The following is a 19,132-nucleotide window of genomic DNA, read 5'->3' on the forward strand; positions in this document are numbered from 1 at the left end:
CACTGGTCTAAATTTTCATTTTATGACTGAGACTTTAATTTTATTAATATTTCATATTTTTTATATGTTTATATATAAATTATGATCAATAAATTGCAAGGTAAATATCAGGTCTCAGAAAATGAGAAACTAAGTAAGTTCTAGGCCGAACTGAACCTCAAATTGCTCAACCCAATCTAGTTTTTGGTTCCATCTCTAAAATGAAATTGAGGAGAGAACACTCCCTCCAATCCCACCTACCGAGATCGTTCGCATTCGGGGGCGTTGATTTCGACATTTGCCGTGTGCCCAACCCACACGCACACATCGTTATTCGACCCACGTGGCCATCGGAGGCTATGAGAACTCACATGCTAAGCAAAGACCGCACGTACCTCCAATCGGATTTCCATTTTGCCCTCGACGCCGAGAATTCCGGGCAATCGCACAAAATCAAATCGCAAGAAAGATCGGATCACGCGATGGACAGTGTGGCCTTTTTGCCTCTTTTCACTCGTGTAACTCGGAAAACGAATAGGAAGGAAGGGTTCATGAACTCTGGGATTTGGCATCGGTGGTGTCGGTTGGTCGGTCTTGGGGATCGTACGGGACCACCAGCGACGTCTCACGATCCCCGTCCGTATCATCAATCCCTCGAAATTTAAGGTCGTTTCCGGACAACTGTCGACCAGTCGAGCTCCCGACCCATCTAACACCCAACAAGCGTCGTCACGTCACCTCGGCATGAACTGAACGTGTTTCGAGGAAAGGGGAAAGAAGGAAAGAAAGGAAAGAAAGGAAAGGAAGATGGGAAATTGGGTTTTCCGAAGAGGAAATATAACAGTGACGCGAAGGGGGCGGGTGGATGTGAATAAATGCATCATCGTCCTAGCGACTCCCCTAAAGTCCCCATCACCAATTGTTTTTTTTTTTTCCGCAGGCTCCCATGTTTGTGTTCCGCTACGTTGATCCGTGTACGAGACCTGAGACCGCCTGTCTATATGGGTCAATTCGAGTGTTGATGACTTGGGTTGAGGCCACCCTTTTATCGTACGATTCTCACATGAGGCTCATTTACTTTAGAGTTTCACGAGGCTTCTTCTTTCAGCATCCTTAGATGCCTAACATCAACTAAGAACCGATTGAATTGTACCGAACAACTCTAGAATTGGACAAGAAATGACTATCTTAACTTATACATAGGTGAAGCAATCATGTGTATATACACATCAAATCATGATTAAGTACAAATTAATGGGTATTGTTAACTTAAATGAGTGTCTAAGGGGCACTTGTTCATTTAATATCCCACGACGCTATTGCTGGTCGACAAATTTGGACAATCCGACTCTCGAAAGTTAAAAGAGGAAGGCGTGTGCTGTTGGAATTGGGATCAAAGGATATTCATAACAGATATATGTGGACCAGCCATATCATCCAGATACACATGAAAAAAAAATGGGTTTCCAAATGCGAGCGGGTCCCGCGGGATGGAAAAACCCCACCAATTAAAAATCCTACTTCGTCTCTGCCGGGATCAGATCGGATCGGATCAGGCCTGCTAATGAGATGAAGTTGCTGGACCAAATGAGAAAAAAGATTCGTCTCCGCCAGCATAATAGCCATGTGCCACCGGCTATGTGGGATCCTGGAAAAAGATGGATCAATTGCCCCCCCTCCCCTTCCACCCCCCCATGTGATTCTCGCCAATCCTCAGCGCGGAAAAAACATTCAGGAACGCGCGAGGAATCCGACAGCGAGAGAGCCGCGCCAAGACAGGGACCTACGACCCCATAATGCTGGACTCCTCGTCTTCTTTTTCTTTTCTCTATCTTTCTTTCTTCTTTTTTTGTTGTTTTGTAAACGCCCGAGATTCTTCGAACCCTTGAATAATCGGTCGAGATAGGCGATCCCCTAATAGCTCAAAGCTGAGGATGCCTCTAAGGGGATGCTCGGATGGGGAGTTGTCCCCCACCTACGTATCTACTCGGTCCGCTCTACGAAAATGAATTTCGATAAAATTGGATTTCTTGGCCCGGTCAAATAGCGAACTGACCAATATATGTTCTATGCTGAATTCAAGATCCAAACTGGGAGCCCTAGAGGTTTCGAATGCCTCTCATATTAAATTTTATGGGGCACACAGTTCGTGATTTTGAATAGATGAATTTCTCTAGTAATCTGTATTTCACTGATCAGATCAATTTGATGATGCGTTTTTTAATCTGTTTGAGAAAAACAAATCAGATGATATTGAGGACAATAGTGATATGATTAGACAATGGGCCATGAGTGTCAATTGTTTTGGTGAGCTCGAGCATATGATTTGGGGCTTCATTTAACAACCCGACTCAAAATTGAGTCGGGATTGAGACACGTGTGCAGAGTTAATCACTTTCCTGTTTGAGAAGATTGACCATCCCAAATCTATTTTTCTATTCACTTTGTTTATTTTGCGAAAAAAACAAATAATTTAAAAAATATATATTAAAAAAATCATTTATATCACTTGATATAATTAGCCGATCAAAAGTGTTTTTATTATCAACAACGGTTTATATCTAAATATTTTCCGAACTATAAAAGAATTTTTTTTCAAGTGTACTCACATCGTTTGCATAATGAACATCCGACCCTACATGGCTTTTTCATTTTTGGAATTAATTACCGAGTTTTGATGGGCTTGTGGAACCACGCATCGTCGTGGGCATGGGCGACCTCGCATGCGATCCCTTTTCTTCTAAACTAATTCCTGCTACCTACAAAAAGATCAAAATTTCCAGCCCACGACCTTCGACAGTGGGCTTCATTTTGTAACTAGCCCCAATCCCTCCGAAGACAGCTTGTCTGGATGGTGAATAATAGAGAGAATAATTATAGCGATGCTATCCAATGCTATCTCTCTGGATATTGTTAACCATCGTTTTTGCTTGGTATTCTGTTCCATAAATAGTTTCTGGAAAGAAATAAATTTTTTTATATTTCTATTTCAGAAAGTAAAAATAACCGTTTGATAACGAAGACAAAATTTATATTAAAAATAGAAATTCGTTTGATAACGACACAAAAATTTCTTCCTTTCGGGTCGTTGGTTGGCGATCGGTAGCCAGCGGCGGCGGGTGGCGATTGACGTCGGGTGGCGGCGGCAATGACCGGCGACCTGCGACGGCCGGCGGGGGCCAACGGGCGGCGAGGGCCGGCGGCCGGTGGCGATGGCGGGTGGCGGCGGGCGGCAACCGGTGGAGGAGGGGAGGAGGCAAGACGTTGTAGAGGAGATGAGAGTTACCGAAATTAGGGTTTGTGGGATAAATTATTTATGATTTTTGTTTTCAAAAAATAGAGAAGTAAATTTTTCCATTTCTAATTTATCTTCCAAATATATTTCTAGAATAGAAATCTATTCGAGAAATAGAAAAACGAAATAGGTTTATCAAACGGATTTCTCTTTAAAAAATAGGTGGAACGGAAAAACTATTTCTGAAGGCGAAATTTTGGTTATCATGCGCCCCCTTACAATCGAGTCTAAATTTGTTAATTATTTCGAGCAACGGAAACGATCATTTTTAGAAAATATATTTTCAAATTGTTCATTTTTCGCAAAACAAACAAAGTCTAATTTTTTTCTAAACAAGACTAATTTATCTAAATTCTTTTCGGTAGAAAAAAGGGTTGGTGGTTCTCGTTCTCAAATTTTCCCTTAATGTGTTTTATAAAAATAAAAAATAAAAACTTCATTAGGTACATCCCACCCCCAAATCTATACCTTCTTTGACTTGATGACCCTCTTTCTTATTACGATCATAAGATTTCAACTTTGAGTAAATAAGATTTCCCCATTGAATAACTGTTTGTTGCCAAAGACAAGGACAGATTTTTTTGCATATCGAATTCAAATTTGAATTCACTACATTTGAACTGACGGAAATCATAGATTTCATATACAGCAGAATAATCAAACATGTGTTTTTTCTTGGTTCAATTTTGCTAGCGAGGATGTCTTTCTTTCCATTTTAAGCTATGCAACAGTACTGATCCTCGAGACTATAGAATTTATTTCCCTTTTTTGCCACTCATTATGATCTGAACGAGTTTACAAACACCTTAGCACATGTTCCCCAACGTGAGGACATTCCCAAAGAGTGGACGGATGCGATCCACTCAACCACTCATTTTATTCCATTTCTCATTTTCCACGTACACCTACAGGTATGTTTAGTGATCAACATAAATCCTCCATTCACATATAATTTCTCGAAAGCCATGCGAACTCATGAAAGTTAGAAACTCCCTTTTGCTTGGCGTAATGGTTTAGATTCAATCATACTGATTAAATTGGTCAAATGGATGAGTAAGGTCGAAAATGATCTAATTTAAATTGACCCATTTAATCAATTTTCATACATTATAAATCTAGTGATCTACATCCAACCAAACTCATATTTCTAAAACATTCAATAGAAAACAAATGTGCACAAGATCGAATGAGAGTGAAAAAGTAATAAACATGGATTTAAGTAGGTTCTTAACCATTTAACACTAATATTATTTGGGTTTTATCATTCTCAACCCATCTATATATAATAACTCAGCTATCAAATGGGGTTTTTGAATCCAAAAATCGAAAAAGAAGTTAAGGAAAAGGGTTATGACTCATTTTCATAGATTTAGTACCAGCCAATCCTCACTAATTACATCCCTGTACATTTGAGGGTAGGAGTTCACTACTTTTTTTTTTTTTTTTTTTTTAAGAATTCACTACGTGTAGTTTTTTTTTTTTTTTTTTTTTTTTTTTTTTTTTTTTGAGGAATTCACTACTTCGTGTAGTGTTTTTGTGTTTTTTCCCCCCCGAAATTTCAACAAATCTCAACCGCAGTCACAGATTAATATTCGAGATATATGGAGACACCTAATTGAGCATCCCGCGGGCAATCCAAGATTCTAATTCATTCCTAATCGAGTCACGACAGGATCGTGGGTACGCGAATCGGGCGGGGGGGTGACGTTGGCGCCGGGTTCATCCTCCTCGAGACGGTAGGCAGTTCTGAGCCACAGGGACCGCCAGCGAGCGAGAGAGCGAGAGAGAGAGTCAGCGAAGAAAAATGCTCGCCCACAACCTGCTCCTCCCCTCGCCGTCCTCCTCCTCTCCTTCCCCGTTCGCGTTCGATCCCCACCGCCGCCGTCTACCTCGGCTCCACCCCCTCTTCTCCGACGCCGCCGCCGCCCCTGCTCGACTCGCCGGAGGTAAGCCCCGTGCTGCCGCCGCCGCCCCCGCCTCGAAGTCCCGCCGGTTGATTCTTTTCGACGCCATTTTTTCTTTTGAATAATTCGTCGATTGATTTCGGCGTCTGAGATGATTACGCGACTCTGGGAATGCTAAGGATAGAATCGCGCCGATCCGCCTGCTTCTCGGCTTCCCTCGAGCGAGACGCAAATTGGGTTTGACTTCGGTTCGCGCGGCGTAGTTTCGGGCTAAGTGGATGAAATTTTTGCTGGCGGAGGTTCGGTTGTGTGGGAACGACGTGTGGTCGGGCAATTCGAGCCGAGTGAAAGAAGGAATCGAGTTGAATTTGTGAAGTCAAAATTCTAGAGAAGAGGTGAGAGGTTAGGTGGAAGTTAAGTGGGAAAGATTCTACCCCAAAAAGAAAAAAAAGAGAGATTTGGCTTATCAGAAGGCGCAAGTATCCGTAAATGCAAGTCTAATTTTGTGGGATTGAGTACTAAGATCACTTCTTTACGCAATTTCTTACTGCTAAATGCCACGCGCAAGAACTCTTTAAGAATAAACTCCCCATGCCCTGATCATTCTTTTACTTTTACTTTTACTTGAACCTCATTGACACCATTAGTGCATCATTCGGATTTTATCTTATGCATACCTCTCCCCTAGAAGTGCTTCTTGTATTATTGTGTAGCTTCTTATAAAACCTTTCTCGTGTAAGGATTGGTTGGGTTTTGGTGCTTTAAAGAGATGGAACGTTTGCTTTCACTATCCATTTCAAAGTGGAAGAGGATTAGGATCAAGAACTTTTGAAATTTAGAGACATCAAAATTCATGGAGTCATTGCAGTAGAATAAAGCACTTGATCTTGATGCGATAGTTCGAGCTTCTTTCCATATTACTTGGAGATTTAATTCTTTGAGATGCATAGAATGTACATCATGAAAAACAAGCACTCGTTTATTGGATTTGTGCCGCGTTCTTGTATCTGTTGCTTCTGAAGATAAAAGTCTGGCAAACCAGCTTGATCAATGTACATAACGGTACCCAATGAAGCGGATTTTTTCTTATCATAAAATGAATTTAAAGGTACTTGTATTTGTACATCCAAAGTCTTGTCATTACGTGAAACTGAAAGTTGTGAAACAAAACTCAAATGTTTGAATAGGAAGGGGATACATGAGGATGCAGATTAAATAAGCCATATCTTCAACTAGAGAATGAAGTTTCTTCATCTGGTAGAAAAATCTATTCGAATTTGCAGATAACTTTCTCATGTTGGCTATGTCAAAATATTATTTATAGTTTGGCAATTGCGCTTGCATTTTGAGTTCCAAGCTGAAGTATTTGCATTTCACTCAGTCTTTAAGATACACTTTGTCTGATGGATCATCACCGTAATACTCCTTGTTTGAACATCTGAACCACATGGGTAAGAAAGGAGAAACTGGAAAACTTTAGTTGCGTTTTCTAATAGCTAAAGGTCCAGTTCTCTTGTGCTGATCTTTCCATTGTTCTCTTGGCTTCTACCTTTAAATCATGACCACTTTCTTTCTATTAGTCTCTTAGTTGGCATTTGATTGATATCTGACATTCCTTTTGCAGCAAGTCGAAGGATTAAATTTCTTCCGCTCAAGTCTAGCTTTTGGGAAACCATAAGATCAGGGTAAATGACAAATCATAAAAGCCTTGATTATGCTGTCAAGCATATGATGCACATGCACCCGAATTGCAAATATCAAATTCTTTTCGTTGTCTGATCATTCATCTTTATTTGAAGAGTTAAATACTATCCTTACTTGTGGTAGTTAGATCAGCATGGTTGCTTCACTGGAAGAAACTTTTTATTTGAGTTACTTTGTTTTCTCAAAGCTTTTGTAGCATGAAACATTTCAAACAAAAGCTCTTTTTATTTATATTTTATAAATCTATTTTCTTTACTGAATTGCTTGTCAGCCTTATCAAGTGAAGAAAATGGATGTCACTATCAGTACATTTGTCACCTATATATTTATCGAAATCTCATAGTTTCGAACACTTTCCTCGTGAGAGCAATAGATTTAAAGTTGGGCATCATGTATTTTCGCCAAGTAGTTTAGTTCATGGCTACAGCTTATTTCAATCAAGAAAATAGTCCATTTTGACATAATAACAATTATTGTATAAGGATGTAAAATAGGTTAGTTAAAAATTGATAAAAGGCCAGTGTTTATTAGAGATATAGTGGACATGGTGAGAACTCTATCTCCAAAGCATCTCAATTTACTATTCATTGTGATTGTGTGAGCACAATCAAACTGGAACCACAAATTTAACTATATGGAGCTGATCCTGAAACCTATATGGTGTGCTGCAAGAAGCTTTTAGTTTTATCACAATTATTAAGTCCCAACCAGTTTTAGATGGGATGAAGCTAAGGTTTTTTCACTTATAAAATGTGGGTTCCGGAAGTATAAAAAGCCCTTGTAGTTTAATATTCAAGTTCATTTGTTGCTCTTGATGATTATCATATATTACAGGTTTATTCTGGATGCCATTTTATTTCTCGTGCTAGATTTCAGCCATTTCTTATTCCGCATTCTAAGCTTTGTGTGACACACATTGGCATGCCTTTTTCTGTAATCTGCATTCATTAGCAGAACCTTTTGCCAATACTCTCTGGTGGAATGTAGCCGCCTGTTTTTAGTTAATACCAATATTCTCTTTTGGCAGTTTTTTAAAGGACAGTGCGACACAAATCGTTGATCCACCAACCAGTCCTGAAGAGGAGGAAGAGATCTTACCTCAGGAGTTTTTACTATTTGAGAAGACTCTACCGGATGGCTCACTTGAACAGATAATGTTCTCATCTGGTGGTGATGTTGATGTGTATGATCTTCAAGCACTATGTGATAAGGTGATTTTAAGTTTATTGTTGTGTCCCCTTAATCTTCATCTGCAAGAGCTAGCTAATACTTAATTCCTTTTGGTGGTTAAATTTGTATTTGTAATACATTGTTAGGTATGTCTTTAGGTTTCTTTGAGCTGCATAGTGTAGAAATGGAGTTGATTTGCTCAATCGAGATCATTCATGTCATCTCTTCTTCCCTGTTTTTCTATTTATGTGTTAAACAAGAATTTTTGTGCCTCTAGTGGTAATTAGAAATAAATCAGTTTCATATGTTTTGTAGGTGGGATGGCCTCGGAGGCCATTGTCCAAACTGGCTGCAGCTTTGAAAAATAGCTACATTGTGGCCACGTTGCATTCTATAAGGCATTCCCCTGAATCAGGTACTTTAAAACAAGAAATTAGTGTGTTGCGGTAGATCGATTTACCCCTGTTCTATTTGCATTTTCCTTTCAGTCAAAGACTATTTGATGCTAGTCTTATTGTACTTGCAAAAGTTACCTACAGATGAGAGTGCCCAAACGAAGCTCATCGGGATGGCACGCGCTACGTCTGATCATGCCTTTAATGCCACCATTTGGGATGTCCTTGTTGATCCTTCTTATCAGGTAATTTTATGTCACAGACTAAATTCATGTTTCAGAGAAATATTTGTGTGAGAAAACCATAAGAATCCAGATGAGATTTAGTTGAGCCATAAGGTTTTTTGGCTTGACTGATAAGTGATGACTTGCAAAGTGGAAAAACAGCATCTTCCGTTCCTAAAGTTTTACCATTTTAATGGTTTGGTCCATGATCTTTAAATCATGAGTTTTAGTCTTTAAATATGGAATTTTGTGCAATATTTGTCATCGGCCTTCATATGTACTGCTTCTGCACCATAATATTTGCACATGACCAAGCTGAATTATGGCATCATTGTATACTTGAGACAGCCAATCCATAGGTTACCTCAGAATAATTATTTATTAAAATATTCCTATTATGTAGTGGATATCTGTCATACAACACTGTTTCTTGCAACTAATTGCACATGCTACTATTACTTATTATCCCAACTTCTAATTGAACCTTTTCATCATGGTAGATGAATTTTGATATTATAATACAGATCTAGGGACTCTGGTGCTTTGTTTGTGAAGATGGAGAATTTTACCCCATTTTCCACAACCACCATCCCAACAAAGCATTATGCCAACATTCCGGGAGATTTAGTGGGATAGTTATTACCTGATAATGACATAGGGTACCATAGGTTATTCACTGCTTGAGTATAACCGGAAATTGTTTGTGTCCTGATTTATATACTGCAGCAGTAGTGTTAATGACGTTCCTTTCATCCAGGGTCAAGGCCTTGGGAAGACTCTCGTGGAAAATCTTATCAGGACTCTTCTGCAAAGGGATATAGGCAATATATCACTCTTTGCGGATAGTAAAGGTCAGTGAGCAGTGATGTTGTTTGATCCTTCCTATATGATATATATTGTCTGGCAACTGATTAAGGTCACACCTAAGTTCTCTTCTTGAAAAAGGAAAAAAAGAAAAAAGTTTGTACAGCAGATCTCAGTTTAAAGCCTATTATTACCTTTGAGCATAGTCAATCTTGTTGGAGTTTGAATGGCTTCAGTGTATACCCAAGTCATGAAACTTGTGCATCTGCTTATCTAGTCATTTAATCTATGCCTCTTTGTGGGAGATGGAAAATTTGGAGTCTGAAACTTGATTGTTCTAAGGTGAAATGCTTTACCTTCTAATATTTGGAGGAAATAAGGACAGTGGACTAGAAGTAATAGAATATGTAGGCCATGCGACCCAGAAAAAATGAGAGAAATCATGTCCAGAATTTTCCCATCTGTTTTCTGTCCCTGCTATTATCATGCCTTGATTGTGGACTGGAGGTTGGCTCTTAAGACACGATGCTATACTCTTTCAAAATTGCTGAAATTTGGTTCTTATTGTTATGTTTGTTGTTATTATTACTGTTATATTATTAGCTTATCATGACCCCTCTTCATTTTTTTCTCTCTTTCTTCTTTGTTTTCTCTGTTTTTTGAAAATTTTCAGACTGTAATATCATAAAAGTTGTTGAGGGTTGAGGCAAATTTCTTGATCGTGCCACTTTCACATATCGTTTGGTGCTGTATATATATTTTGCAGAATAAACCTACTTTTGATTTCCAATGCTGCAGAAATTACTGATAACACCCATCTACTATTCTCAGCAAATTGATTTGCTTCTCATTTTTCCTTTTTCTCTATGAGCATCGATCTCCTCCTTCCTATGTACCAGCATGTGCTTTACAGTATGAGTAGTGCATGATGACATCTTCCACGTTCTGAGAATAAATTAATAAATGAAATGCATATATCAGTCTGAGGATATTGTTCTTTGATCATCTGTTACCCTCTGATTCCAGCTGTTATGAGTGCTTGGAAGCTTTGACTTATTTTAGAGTTCCTCAATTGGCTTTCATTTTGATTTCAAGTAAATATGCATTTTCACTTTGCTTCATCGCTTTCATTGCAGTTGTAGATTTTTACCGGAACTTGGGTTTTGAAGCTGACCCAGAGGGAATCAAAGGAATGTTTTGGTACCCGAAGTATTAGTGGCTGGATCTTTACCACAAGCACGATTTTGCTGCTGCAGAGCCAGGGGAGGAGCCGTCGACATCTTTGATAGAAGACCAGTAAGATGAAAGCTGTAGCATGTTGTTAAAAATGTACACTGTAAAGGTCGATCCTGTAAGAACGAGTCCAAAAATTAATTCTTCGCTGGGTCTCGTCTCTCAATTGTAGCCATTAAGCGTGATCCAGATTTTTCAAAGATTCATCAAGACGATAGCGGTGTATTCTTTCTTTAGAGGAGCAATTTGTTCAGTACGGACGGGGTGGTTTCTAGATTCTGGTGGGCAAAAGTTCAGACGCTTCACCGTTGATTTCACTCTCACGAGCCTTCATTATAACGCAAAGAATGGTCACGCCGCTAGCGGTCAAGCATCTGTACTCTCTCTGTACTTCATTTACTCATCGCGAAGCTTTCCATTCTTCACGACCGGGTTGTGTCGCACTGAGATTGAGACTCGATTTTCCGTCTGGCGATGCCTTGAAAAGAAACAAGATTGTACATTTCAGTAGCAGTCTATTAATCTAACAATTCATTTTGCAGATTATGCATCGTCTACTGCATTTGGTAACGGACCAGGATTATTAATCTGGTCTGATTCCTACCAATTCAGGATTCAACCGGGATCTTGCGAAAATGGGTTGCGCCTGTTCATCCGATGGCACTTGATGTGTGCTTGAGAGACACGATGAGACTTGACCTCGATCGAATTTTGTATATTTTTACCCAAGTTCGTGACCACCTCTCTGCTCTTAGTTAGCACAAGAGTCATCATAGTGGTATGAAATCTCCATCAGTCGGTTACTTCCAGGCAACGTCCTACCAACCCGAGATGAATCGCAGTAATTAATTAACGGACATGTATACTCGATCAAGTTAACATAATTGTACGACTCATGTGAGGTTCTGCATAAATAACCGGATCCGACCGGTCCGGATTCGATTTCTCTACCCGCTGAATACGCCTAAACAATTATTCAATCACTTCGTCCATCGAATGACCTTTTCACGGCAATGGTTCGGTGCACTTTCGAGAGATTCCAGCTGCGTCGGATTACTAAAACATTTTCAAATGCTTTGCCGGGCTATTTAAAAGGAAAGACAAAAAAAAAAAAAGACGAACGACTCATCCGGTCGTACCCACAATTATTAATATACTAAAATCCAAAAAGCATAAAAATGGGTGTGGGGTGGGTCCCTCCACCGGTAGAGTGCGCGTGACGTCAACGGCGATTTGGCCAATTTTGACTAATCATGGGCAGACCACAGTTTTGGCGTTGGCGGTGGGAGCAAAACAGCGTGCTCGCGTCATTAATACATCGTCGTGCCTGACTCAGCTCGAATCTATATTCCCTTTTGCAAAAAAAATTCAGATCCCAATTAACCAAAATAGCAATATGGATTATTAATTCATTAGCGATAATGCTCAATCCGTGTTGGAAGGGGGAAAGGGGATTATTCCTTGGAAGCTACTTTGCCCTGCCTTCTTTCTTTCTCTTTCTCCTTCGCCAGAGACTCCCTCTCTCCTCTCTCTTTAGGTGTCTCTGGCGTTTTGGACGACTCTTGCTTCCGTCCTCTCGGTAAATTCCCTGTTCTTTTTGGATGAAAGTTTCGTTTTTTTTTTTTTTTTTTTTTTTTTTTTTTTTTTGGGTTTCCGTGGATTCCTCGTGTGCCTCATTGTTCGGCCTAGGGTTGTTTTCGCCTCCCCGAAATTTTTTGATGGTGAGATCAAAGCATTTCGGATTCTGGGTTCTTTGATTTGCGGGCAGGTGGTTCGTCCTCGATATGTTGTCTGATCTTGATGCGTCTCGTTGGTTCGTGAATTGATGTGGCGGACTTTCTGGGTTCCTCTTTTTCTTCTTTTTTTCTTGGTCAAACGGAGTCAATATGCTTTCATGGGTGCGTGTTCTTTCGGCGGATTTCGTTTCTCTGTGGTTATTTGCCCTTGAATTGTCCGATGATCAAGTGTTTCTCGTGCGACATTTTTCTTTTTTTCGTTGCCTGCGATTGAAAATTTTGATTAAAGGTGGGACTAATGAGCTGCTTAATTTGGTTGGAGGGACTGATCGGTAGTGGATTTTGTCAATTCCAGGCTAGTTTTTGGTGACTTTTTGTTTTATCTGGTCTTTCAAGTTTGTACCTTGGCCAGCTTAGGATGGAATTTGCCCTTGCATGGAATAATTCGATGATCTCTGCTACCAATTGAATTGATATTAAGAGCTTTTTGCTCACGGTATGCTAATTTTTTTCCACTGCAGCAGCTGGGTCATTATCAGGAAATTTTGCGGCAGTGGGTTCTCGATCCTTGGTCCCTGCACCTGCATTTGCTTCTGTGGGTGTAATTCTTACCTGCATGCAGAAGGGTCATTTTCATAATTGTAGCACCGAGCATATGAGAGTTCCTCTCTTCTGAACTCTCTGCAAAACGAATTATTTGTGCCAGTCAGTGGTAGAAAGACCAAATTGTCTGCAAGAGGATCTGTTGGGGGCATCTCTTGATATATTGAAGGCCCCATATCTTCTTCGTGTGTGCATAGAAGAAGATGGGAGCAAAACCAGTCCTCTTAATTTTCTTCTTTTCCTTGGTGGTATTAGATTGCATTGCGGCACAATCTGAAAATGAAATCACACGTCTGAGAGCTGCCCCACACAAGAATGTGGTGAGTAATGTCATAGATGGTACTGGTGAGGAGAAGGTCCTAAGTTTTGATGGTGCAAGTAACATACTGGGCGGGAGGAAGAATGCTGACAGTAAGGTCTCAATCTCTACTGTTGCTTTATTTACCCTGGCAATGGCTGCTGCGACTGGTCTCGGTGCTGTTCCATTCTTCTTTGTGGAACTTGGTCCACAATGGGCAGGACTATGCAATGGAATGGCGGCTGGTGTAATGCTGGCTGCAAGTTTTGACCTTGTACAGGAAGGGCAGGAACATGGTGCTGGAAGTTGGGTTGTTTTTGGGATTTTATCAGGGGGCATTTTTATCTGGCTCTGTAAGAAGGTAATAGATTGTCTTTTAATTGCCATTTCACCTTTGTGTAAAGTTTACCGATGCTTCTGCAATTTTTGTTTCTGAGATTTTCTGCCTAGATATTTGTTCATATCTGCATGTCCAATGCTGCGCCTTTGTCTCATAGTCTGTAAATGGCATGACTTTAGATTTTACTCGAGGATGAATATTGCCAGACTCATTGCTAGGACAGTGTTTATGGAAAAAATTCATTTTGAGGACTTTATAATTGTCACCTTATGAAAAGGTGTTTGTTCATACTTGGTTAGAGAGTATCTTGTGGTTGCTTGATATAGTGTATGAATGTATCTTGATCTTACCTTTCTGTTTTTTTTTCTTTACTTTTGGAGAAAAGCAAAACACGTGTCAGTTTTGGTCACAATTTGCATTCCATTTTGATGGTTTCAGTTTTTGGAACAATATGGAGAAGTCAGTATGTTAGACATAAAAGGCGCAGATGCTACTAAAGTAGTTCTCGTTATTGGGATTATGACTCTTCATTCATTCGGGGAAGGCTCTGGAGTTGGAGTTTCTTTTGCTGGTTCTAAAGGATTCTCCCAAGGTCTACTTGTGACTTTGGCCATAGCAGTTCATAATATACCGGAGGGATTAGCTGTCAGCATGGTACTGGCATCAAGGGGTGTTTCTCCACAGAATGCTATGTTATGGAGTGTAATTACCTCCCTACCTCAGGTATGGAGTGAAATGTTGTAGGAGTTTCTCCTTGGCAAGCCTTTTCTTTCCTGTTACCTTTCAAATATATTTCATCATGGGAAATTCAAAGCCTTTTCCTAAGCCATATTTACCTGACTGATTTAGAACTACATTGGATATGATGTGTTCTTATATCCGTTGTCCATGGTACTCGTAGTTGTTTAGGATTGTCCATGCCAGGCTGCTCAAACTAGCAGACAGATGCTTTTTAATAGTGAAGCATGAATATTACCAATTACAATTCTTTGTCAGATTGTTCTTTTCTTTTTCTGGTGCTGTTTGCCTAATTTATTTAGTTTAATTGCTGCTGCAACTTTATTATTGGGCTATCAAATGCCATCGAGTTGGCTCTACTGCTCCTAATTGTTGCTTACACTACCCTTTTAGTTGTTTTCATCCAGAGAAAAGAAATAAGCGTGGAAGTTTCATAATGAAGTATGAGGAGAACATGCAAACTATATATCACATTCTCTAGTTTATGGAATATATGATGCAGGCCTAGCATGTGGATTCCTTGGACTAAATCAAGTACATTATGTTATCTTCTTGATTTTATTTTACTCCTGCTGTTGAAAATTTTAAAACTGAAAATTTGAAGAAGCCCAAACATATAGTGTCTCTTGTGAAATTTACTAAACTGTTGGATTGACCTGACCAAACCTTAGTCAGTTAATATTGGGCGCTCACTACTCAGTTTGCTTGAGTGGTGACTGTTTGATACCAATGAATACCTGCGACCTGCTCATGTCCTTATTTTTCTGTCAGTAACTGGCATTATTATTTGTTTTTGCAGCCAATTGTAGCAGTCCCTTCTTTCATCTGTGCTGATGCATTTAGCAAGTTTCTGCCCTTTTGTACGGGCTTTGCTGCTGGATGTATGATTTGGATGGTTGTTGCAGAGGTCCTTCCTGATGCGTTTAAGGTAATGATGTACCCACCCTTAGTTATTTGCTAAACTTTTATTGGATTGGTTCTGTGATCCTTTAACTCAGTACCTTGTGTCTGAAAAAGGGCTGGCTAATCATCAGGCCCTGAGATTTGTTTTAGTGCATCTCGAGATTTAAGGTTCATTGGGCTTTTCACTTGTAGGAAGCTTCTCCATCTGAGGTTGCATCAGCAGCAACACTTTCTGTGGCATTCATGGAAGCTCTCAGCACCCTTTTCGAGAATTTCAGCCATGACTACAGGTGGGTCTGTCTGTTCAAAACCTTGATCCTGAACATGAGCAAAGAGAAATGTTTATCTTATTGTTTTATGAAAAAACAAAAATAATACTGAAGGGCCCCAAGGGGGTACAAACCCATATATGCAAAGAGCTCAAGTACAAAACAAATCATCTATGATATGGATTAAAGGATTAACATACACACATTACTGTCCACTATACCAGAAGTTTAAGATTTTCAATCAGCTTTCAAAAATTATAAAAATAAGGGTGTTTCCTCAATGCAAGAGTTGACCTTGCCATGCCAGTAATTCTCGTTCAGTAGATCCTTTTATAATCCAAGATAGCCTAGTGCACCCTTAAGTGGCCACTCAGATCATTCTTGTCCATGGACATTGATGGAGGAGATGACTCATTGTCTCTGCCTCTCTCTTGCATAAAAAAACGCCTATTAATAAGCACATTCCCTCTTTCTGCTAATTGTCTGATGTGAGATGACATTCTCAAGATGCTATGCTTTATGAAACTGTTATTGGTACTCTTCCTTTCCGAATAGCAAGCAAAAACTTCCTTGCCACCGAAAATCTTCTTTCAGAGTATATTATAATAAGATTTCGCTGAAAAGGTTCCATCTCTACTATTACTCAAAGACAGTATCCACGGTAGCTCGGGAAATCTGAGTTATACAGCAATCAGAAGAACTGCCAAAAGATTCAAGTTCCCAATCTCGGGCTTGTCTTGTAAAGTCAATTTCCCAGGTGATAATCCCTTTGGAGAAATTATAACAATCCGACAAAAGAGCCTCTTTGTTCCTACCATGTCAAAGAGGTTAGGGAGACGACCTTTGAAAGAAATATCCCATGCCAAGCGTAAAGCCAAAATTGTATCTGCTTACCATTTCCCACAATAGGATTCATATGAGTAACAATGTCACTCAACTCATGAGCTATTCTTTCACTTTTGAAAATCCAACCGGTTCTTTTAAGGCCAAATTTAGGACCACTTTCCTCCAAAGACAGTCATTTTCAACATTGAACGTCCATAACCATTTGCCTAGAAGAGCCTTGTTAAGCAAGAAAAGAGATGTTGATGCCAAGACTGCTGTCAGAAAAAGGTTGATTAGCTGCTTTCCAATTAACCAGATGAAATTTACATGAATCATTATACTCCTTCCCACAGAAGTCTATTCTGAATAGCCTCCAGCAATCGAACAAGGGATAGGAAAGGGAGACGTCAGGTAGATAGGAAGATGGCAGAGTGTTTTGTTGAGGGGATCAATATTCCTCCTTTCGAAAGGAAAGATCTTTTCCAACCCAGCAATGTCTTCTCAATTTCTCAGTAATAGGCTCCCAAATTCGCATATCCTAGCACACAAAGGAAGGCCTGAATAGGTCAAGGGTAAAGAACCCATCCATACTAGAATTACTTGGAATTTTTCCTTTGATTAGTGAACTGCTTGGATTTTCTTACATTGATTGTGAATGTATGATTTTCGCAATCCTTTTCAAGACATTTTCTTTTCCATAGCATCCTCTGTTGGTCATGCATAGGCATCGTCAATTTAGCAGCCTTCATCAAGCTGTGAGTATGGGTCTCGTTACTGTTCCAGTCTGTAACCAATGCTCTTGCTGAGTTTGGATCAAGAGTTAGCTGGCCTGCCAACTGTCCTCCTTTGGCATTTCTTTGTCAGTCGCTCTCATTTTTCTCATCCTTTTTTCACCCAGTCCCTAATTTGGTTTACGTCACCATAGCCAAAGTATTTGAATTCGGTTGTCTTATCTGGTTAATGATTAGTCTTTCTACTTTAGTATGGTTTGGACGATCACTTGGAGTTTATAAACTGACAGAATAAGGATTGGGATGATAATTTTTATCTTTTAACCACGTTAATCTTCTTGAGCTGCCCGGATGTACCAATTAGTCACGATTTTTTTGCTGCCTTGAATTTGCCTCTTTTTGGTTTTCTTTTCCTCTCTTTTCAATGCCTCATCTTGTATGCTTATGAAACTAACTGTGGGATATCATCCAGCTCAGAGGATGCTTCTGGCTTCTTTGTCTCTTTACTATTTGGTCTTGGGCCACTGCTGGGTGGCATTGTTCTTGTAGCATTTGCCCTTGCATTCCGTCTGCAGCATGCCCTCCTCATGGGTGCTGCCTCTGGAATTGCATTTGTCCTTGGTGCTTGGCGACCATTGCAACTGCTACTCTCCTCAAAGATGGGATTCATTCCTCTGATTTCACTTATTGCTGCTGGATCAACATTCTTCCATGTCGTATCATCTAGCATCTTAAACATTGCAGTACGCAAGAAAACTTCAACAAGCTTGCCATCAGTTACTGGCTTTCCATTGAGCACGATCACCCTCCAGTCTTTTTTATCATGTGGAGCAGTTGCTTTGCATGCTTTAGCTGAAGGACTTGCCCTAGGAGTTGCAGCACCTAAAGCATACGGGCTGGGCCGGCATATGGTCCTTCCAGTCTCTCTGCATGGGCTTCCAAGGGGTGCGGCTGTCGCCAGCTGTATCTTTGGAGCTACTGACAGCTGGCATGGCTCCCTAGCTGCTGCTGCGGTTATCGGGTTTATGGGCCCAACTTCTGCCATTGGAGCCATACTTGCAGGAATTGACTACAGTGGTCTTGACCACGTGATGGTATTTGCTTGCGGGGCACTACTCCCGAGCTTTGCTCGGATAGTGAAAAGAGCGACAAGATTGAATGCAAGGAAAAGCAGTTGTGGTTTGTTAATGGGAGTCGGTTTTGCCACCATTTGCTTAACATGCACCAAGCTGGTGTGCTTGCACACACCTTACTGCAATTCGGCCCCGGAGGCTGTCAGATAATTTGGCGATGCTCCATATCTTGCTGTGGACTTGTCAGGAGCGAACAGGAATCACTACTTTTGGCTCATCTGTTTGGCGACTCTACTGGATTGGACTCATAGAACAAGCTAACGCGGTCAAGAAGTACCCGGAGGACACAGCACATGTAAAGATTTGATGCATGAAAGTTATTGAACTCAGATTTTTCACCTGATGTAGATTATGCAAAGAAAGTGCCAGTTTTCGGTGGCTGTTGCCCCTTGTACTAGAGAAAGCAATTCTAATTCATGAAGTGCGTCCAGAAATGACCGGTTTATTGACTGGTTATTGGATTTTGAATGAGCAGGATGATGAGCTGTAGATATTTTAACTTAGAAAAATCAGATTTTTAAGTCAAGTCATCGTTCTCCCCTCTGAAGTGTGAGGACTGATGTCCGCTAGTTGGTTTTCCCGATTGCTGTTTGTACGTACTAGGCTGCTGAAGACTTATTCAGTGGCGTATACGGAAAATTGACATTTCTAAGTTCTTATAGCCATAGCAGCCATCGTCCTTGAGTACACTTGGGACCCAAACTGAGATCTGAAGATACAAATGAATTTTAGATGTCAATTTCATGTTCTTAATGTAGCCCCATGGCTAGGAGACAGACTAGTCATTTTATTAGAGATTTTTCAGCCCCCCTCTCTCTCTCTCACACGCGCGCACACGCACAAAAACA

General features: G+C 40.2%; 2 protein-coding genes across 3 annotated transcripts; both read left to right on the plus strand.

Annotated features, from left to right (window-relative positions):
• The first annotated feature begins 4,916 nt into the window (after positions 1 to 4,916).
• On the plus strand, positions 4,917 to 11,025 carry LOC104425125 (histone acetyltransferase TAP1). The gene is made up of 7 exons (XM_010037718.3): positions 4,917 to 5,220; positions 6,803 to 6,863; positions 7,910 to 8,093; positions 8,368 to 8,467; positions 8,592 to 8,692; positions 9,429 to 9,522; positions 10,612 to 11,025. Exons 1-7 carry the CDS (start codon positions 5,079 to 5,081, stop codon positions 10,689 to 10,691), a joined length of 762 nt encoding a protein of 253 aa, XP_010036020.2. The 5' UTR covers positions 4,917 to 5,078; the 3' UTR covers positions 10,692 to 11,025.
• A 1,035-nt stretch (positions 11,026 to 12,060) lies between these two features.
• On the plus strand, positions 12,061 to 18,810 carry LOC104425127 (putative zinc transporter At3g08650). 2 transcript variants are annotated; one of them, XM_010037720.3, is made up of 6 exons: positions 12,061 to 12,287; positions 12,969 to 13,706; positions 14,124 to 14,408; positions 15,223 to 15,351; positions 15,519 to 15,616; positions 17,624 to 18,434. In XM_010037720.3, the coding sequence occupies exons 2-6, from the start codon at positions 13,251 to 13,253 to the stop codon at positions 18,432 to 18,434; spliced, it is 1,779 nt and encodes a 592-aa protein (XP_010036022.2). In that variant the 5' UTR covers positions 12,061 to 12,287; positions 12,969 to 13,250. The 2 variants fall into 2 exon arrangements, with proteins under 2 accessions (XP_010036022.2, XP_010036021.2); XM_010037719.3 differs by having other exon boundaries at positions 12,063 to 12,287; positions 12,966 to 13,706; positions 17,624 to 18,810.
• The last annotated feature ends 322 nt before the right edge of the window (positions 18,811 to 19,132 follow it).

The sequence above is a fragment of the Eucalyptus grandis genome, chromosome 11, assembly GCF_016545825.1.
Source record: "Eucalyptus grandis isolate ANBG69807.140 chromosome 11, ASM1654582v1, whole genome shotgun sequence".
Taxonomy (NCBI): Eukaryota; Viridiplantae; Streptophyta; class Magnoliopsida; order Myrtales; family Myrtaceae; genus Eucalyptus; species Eucalyptus grandis.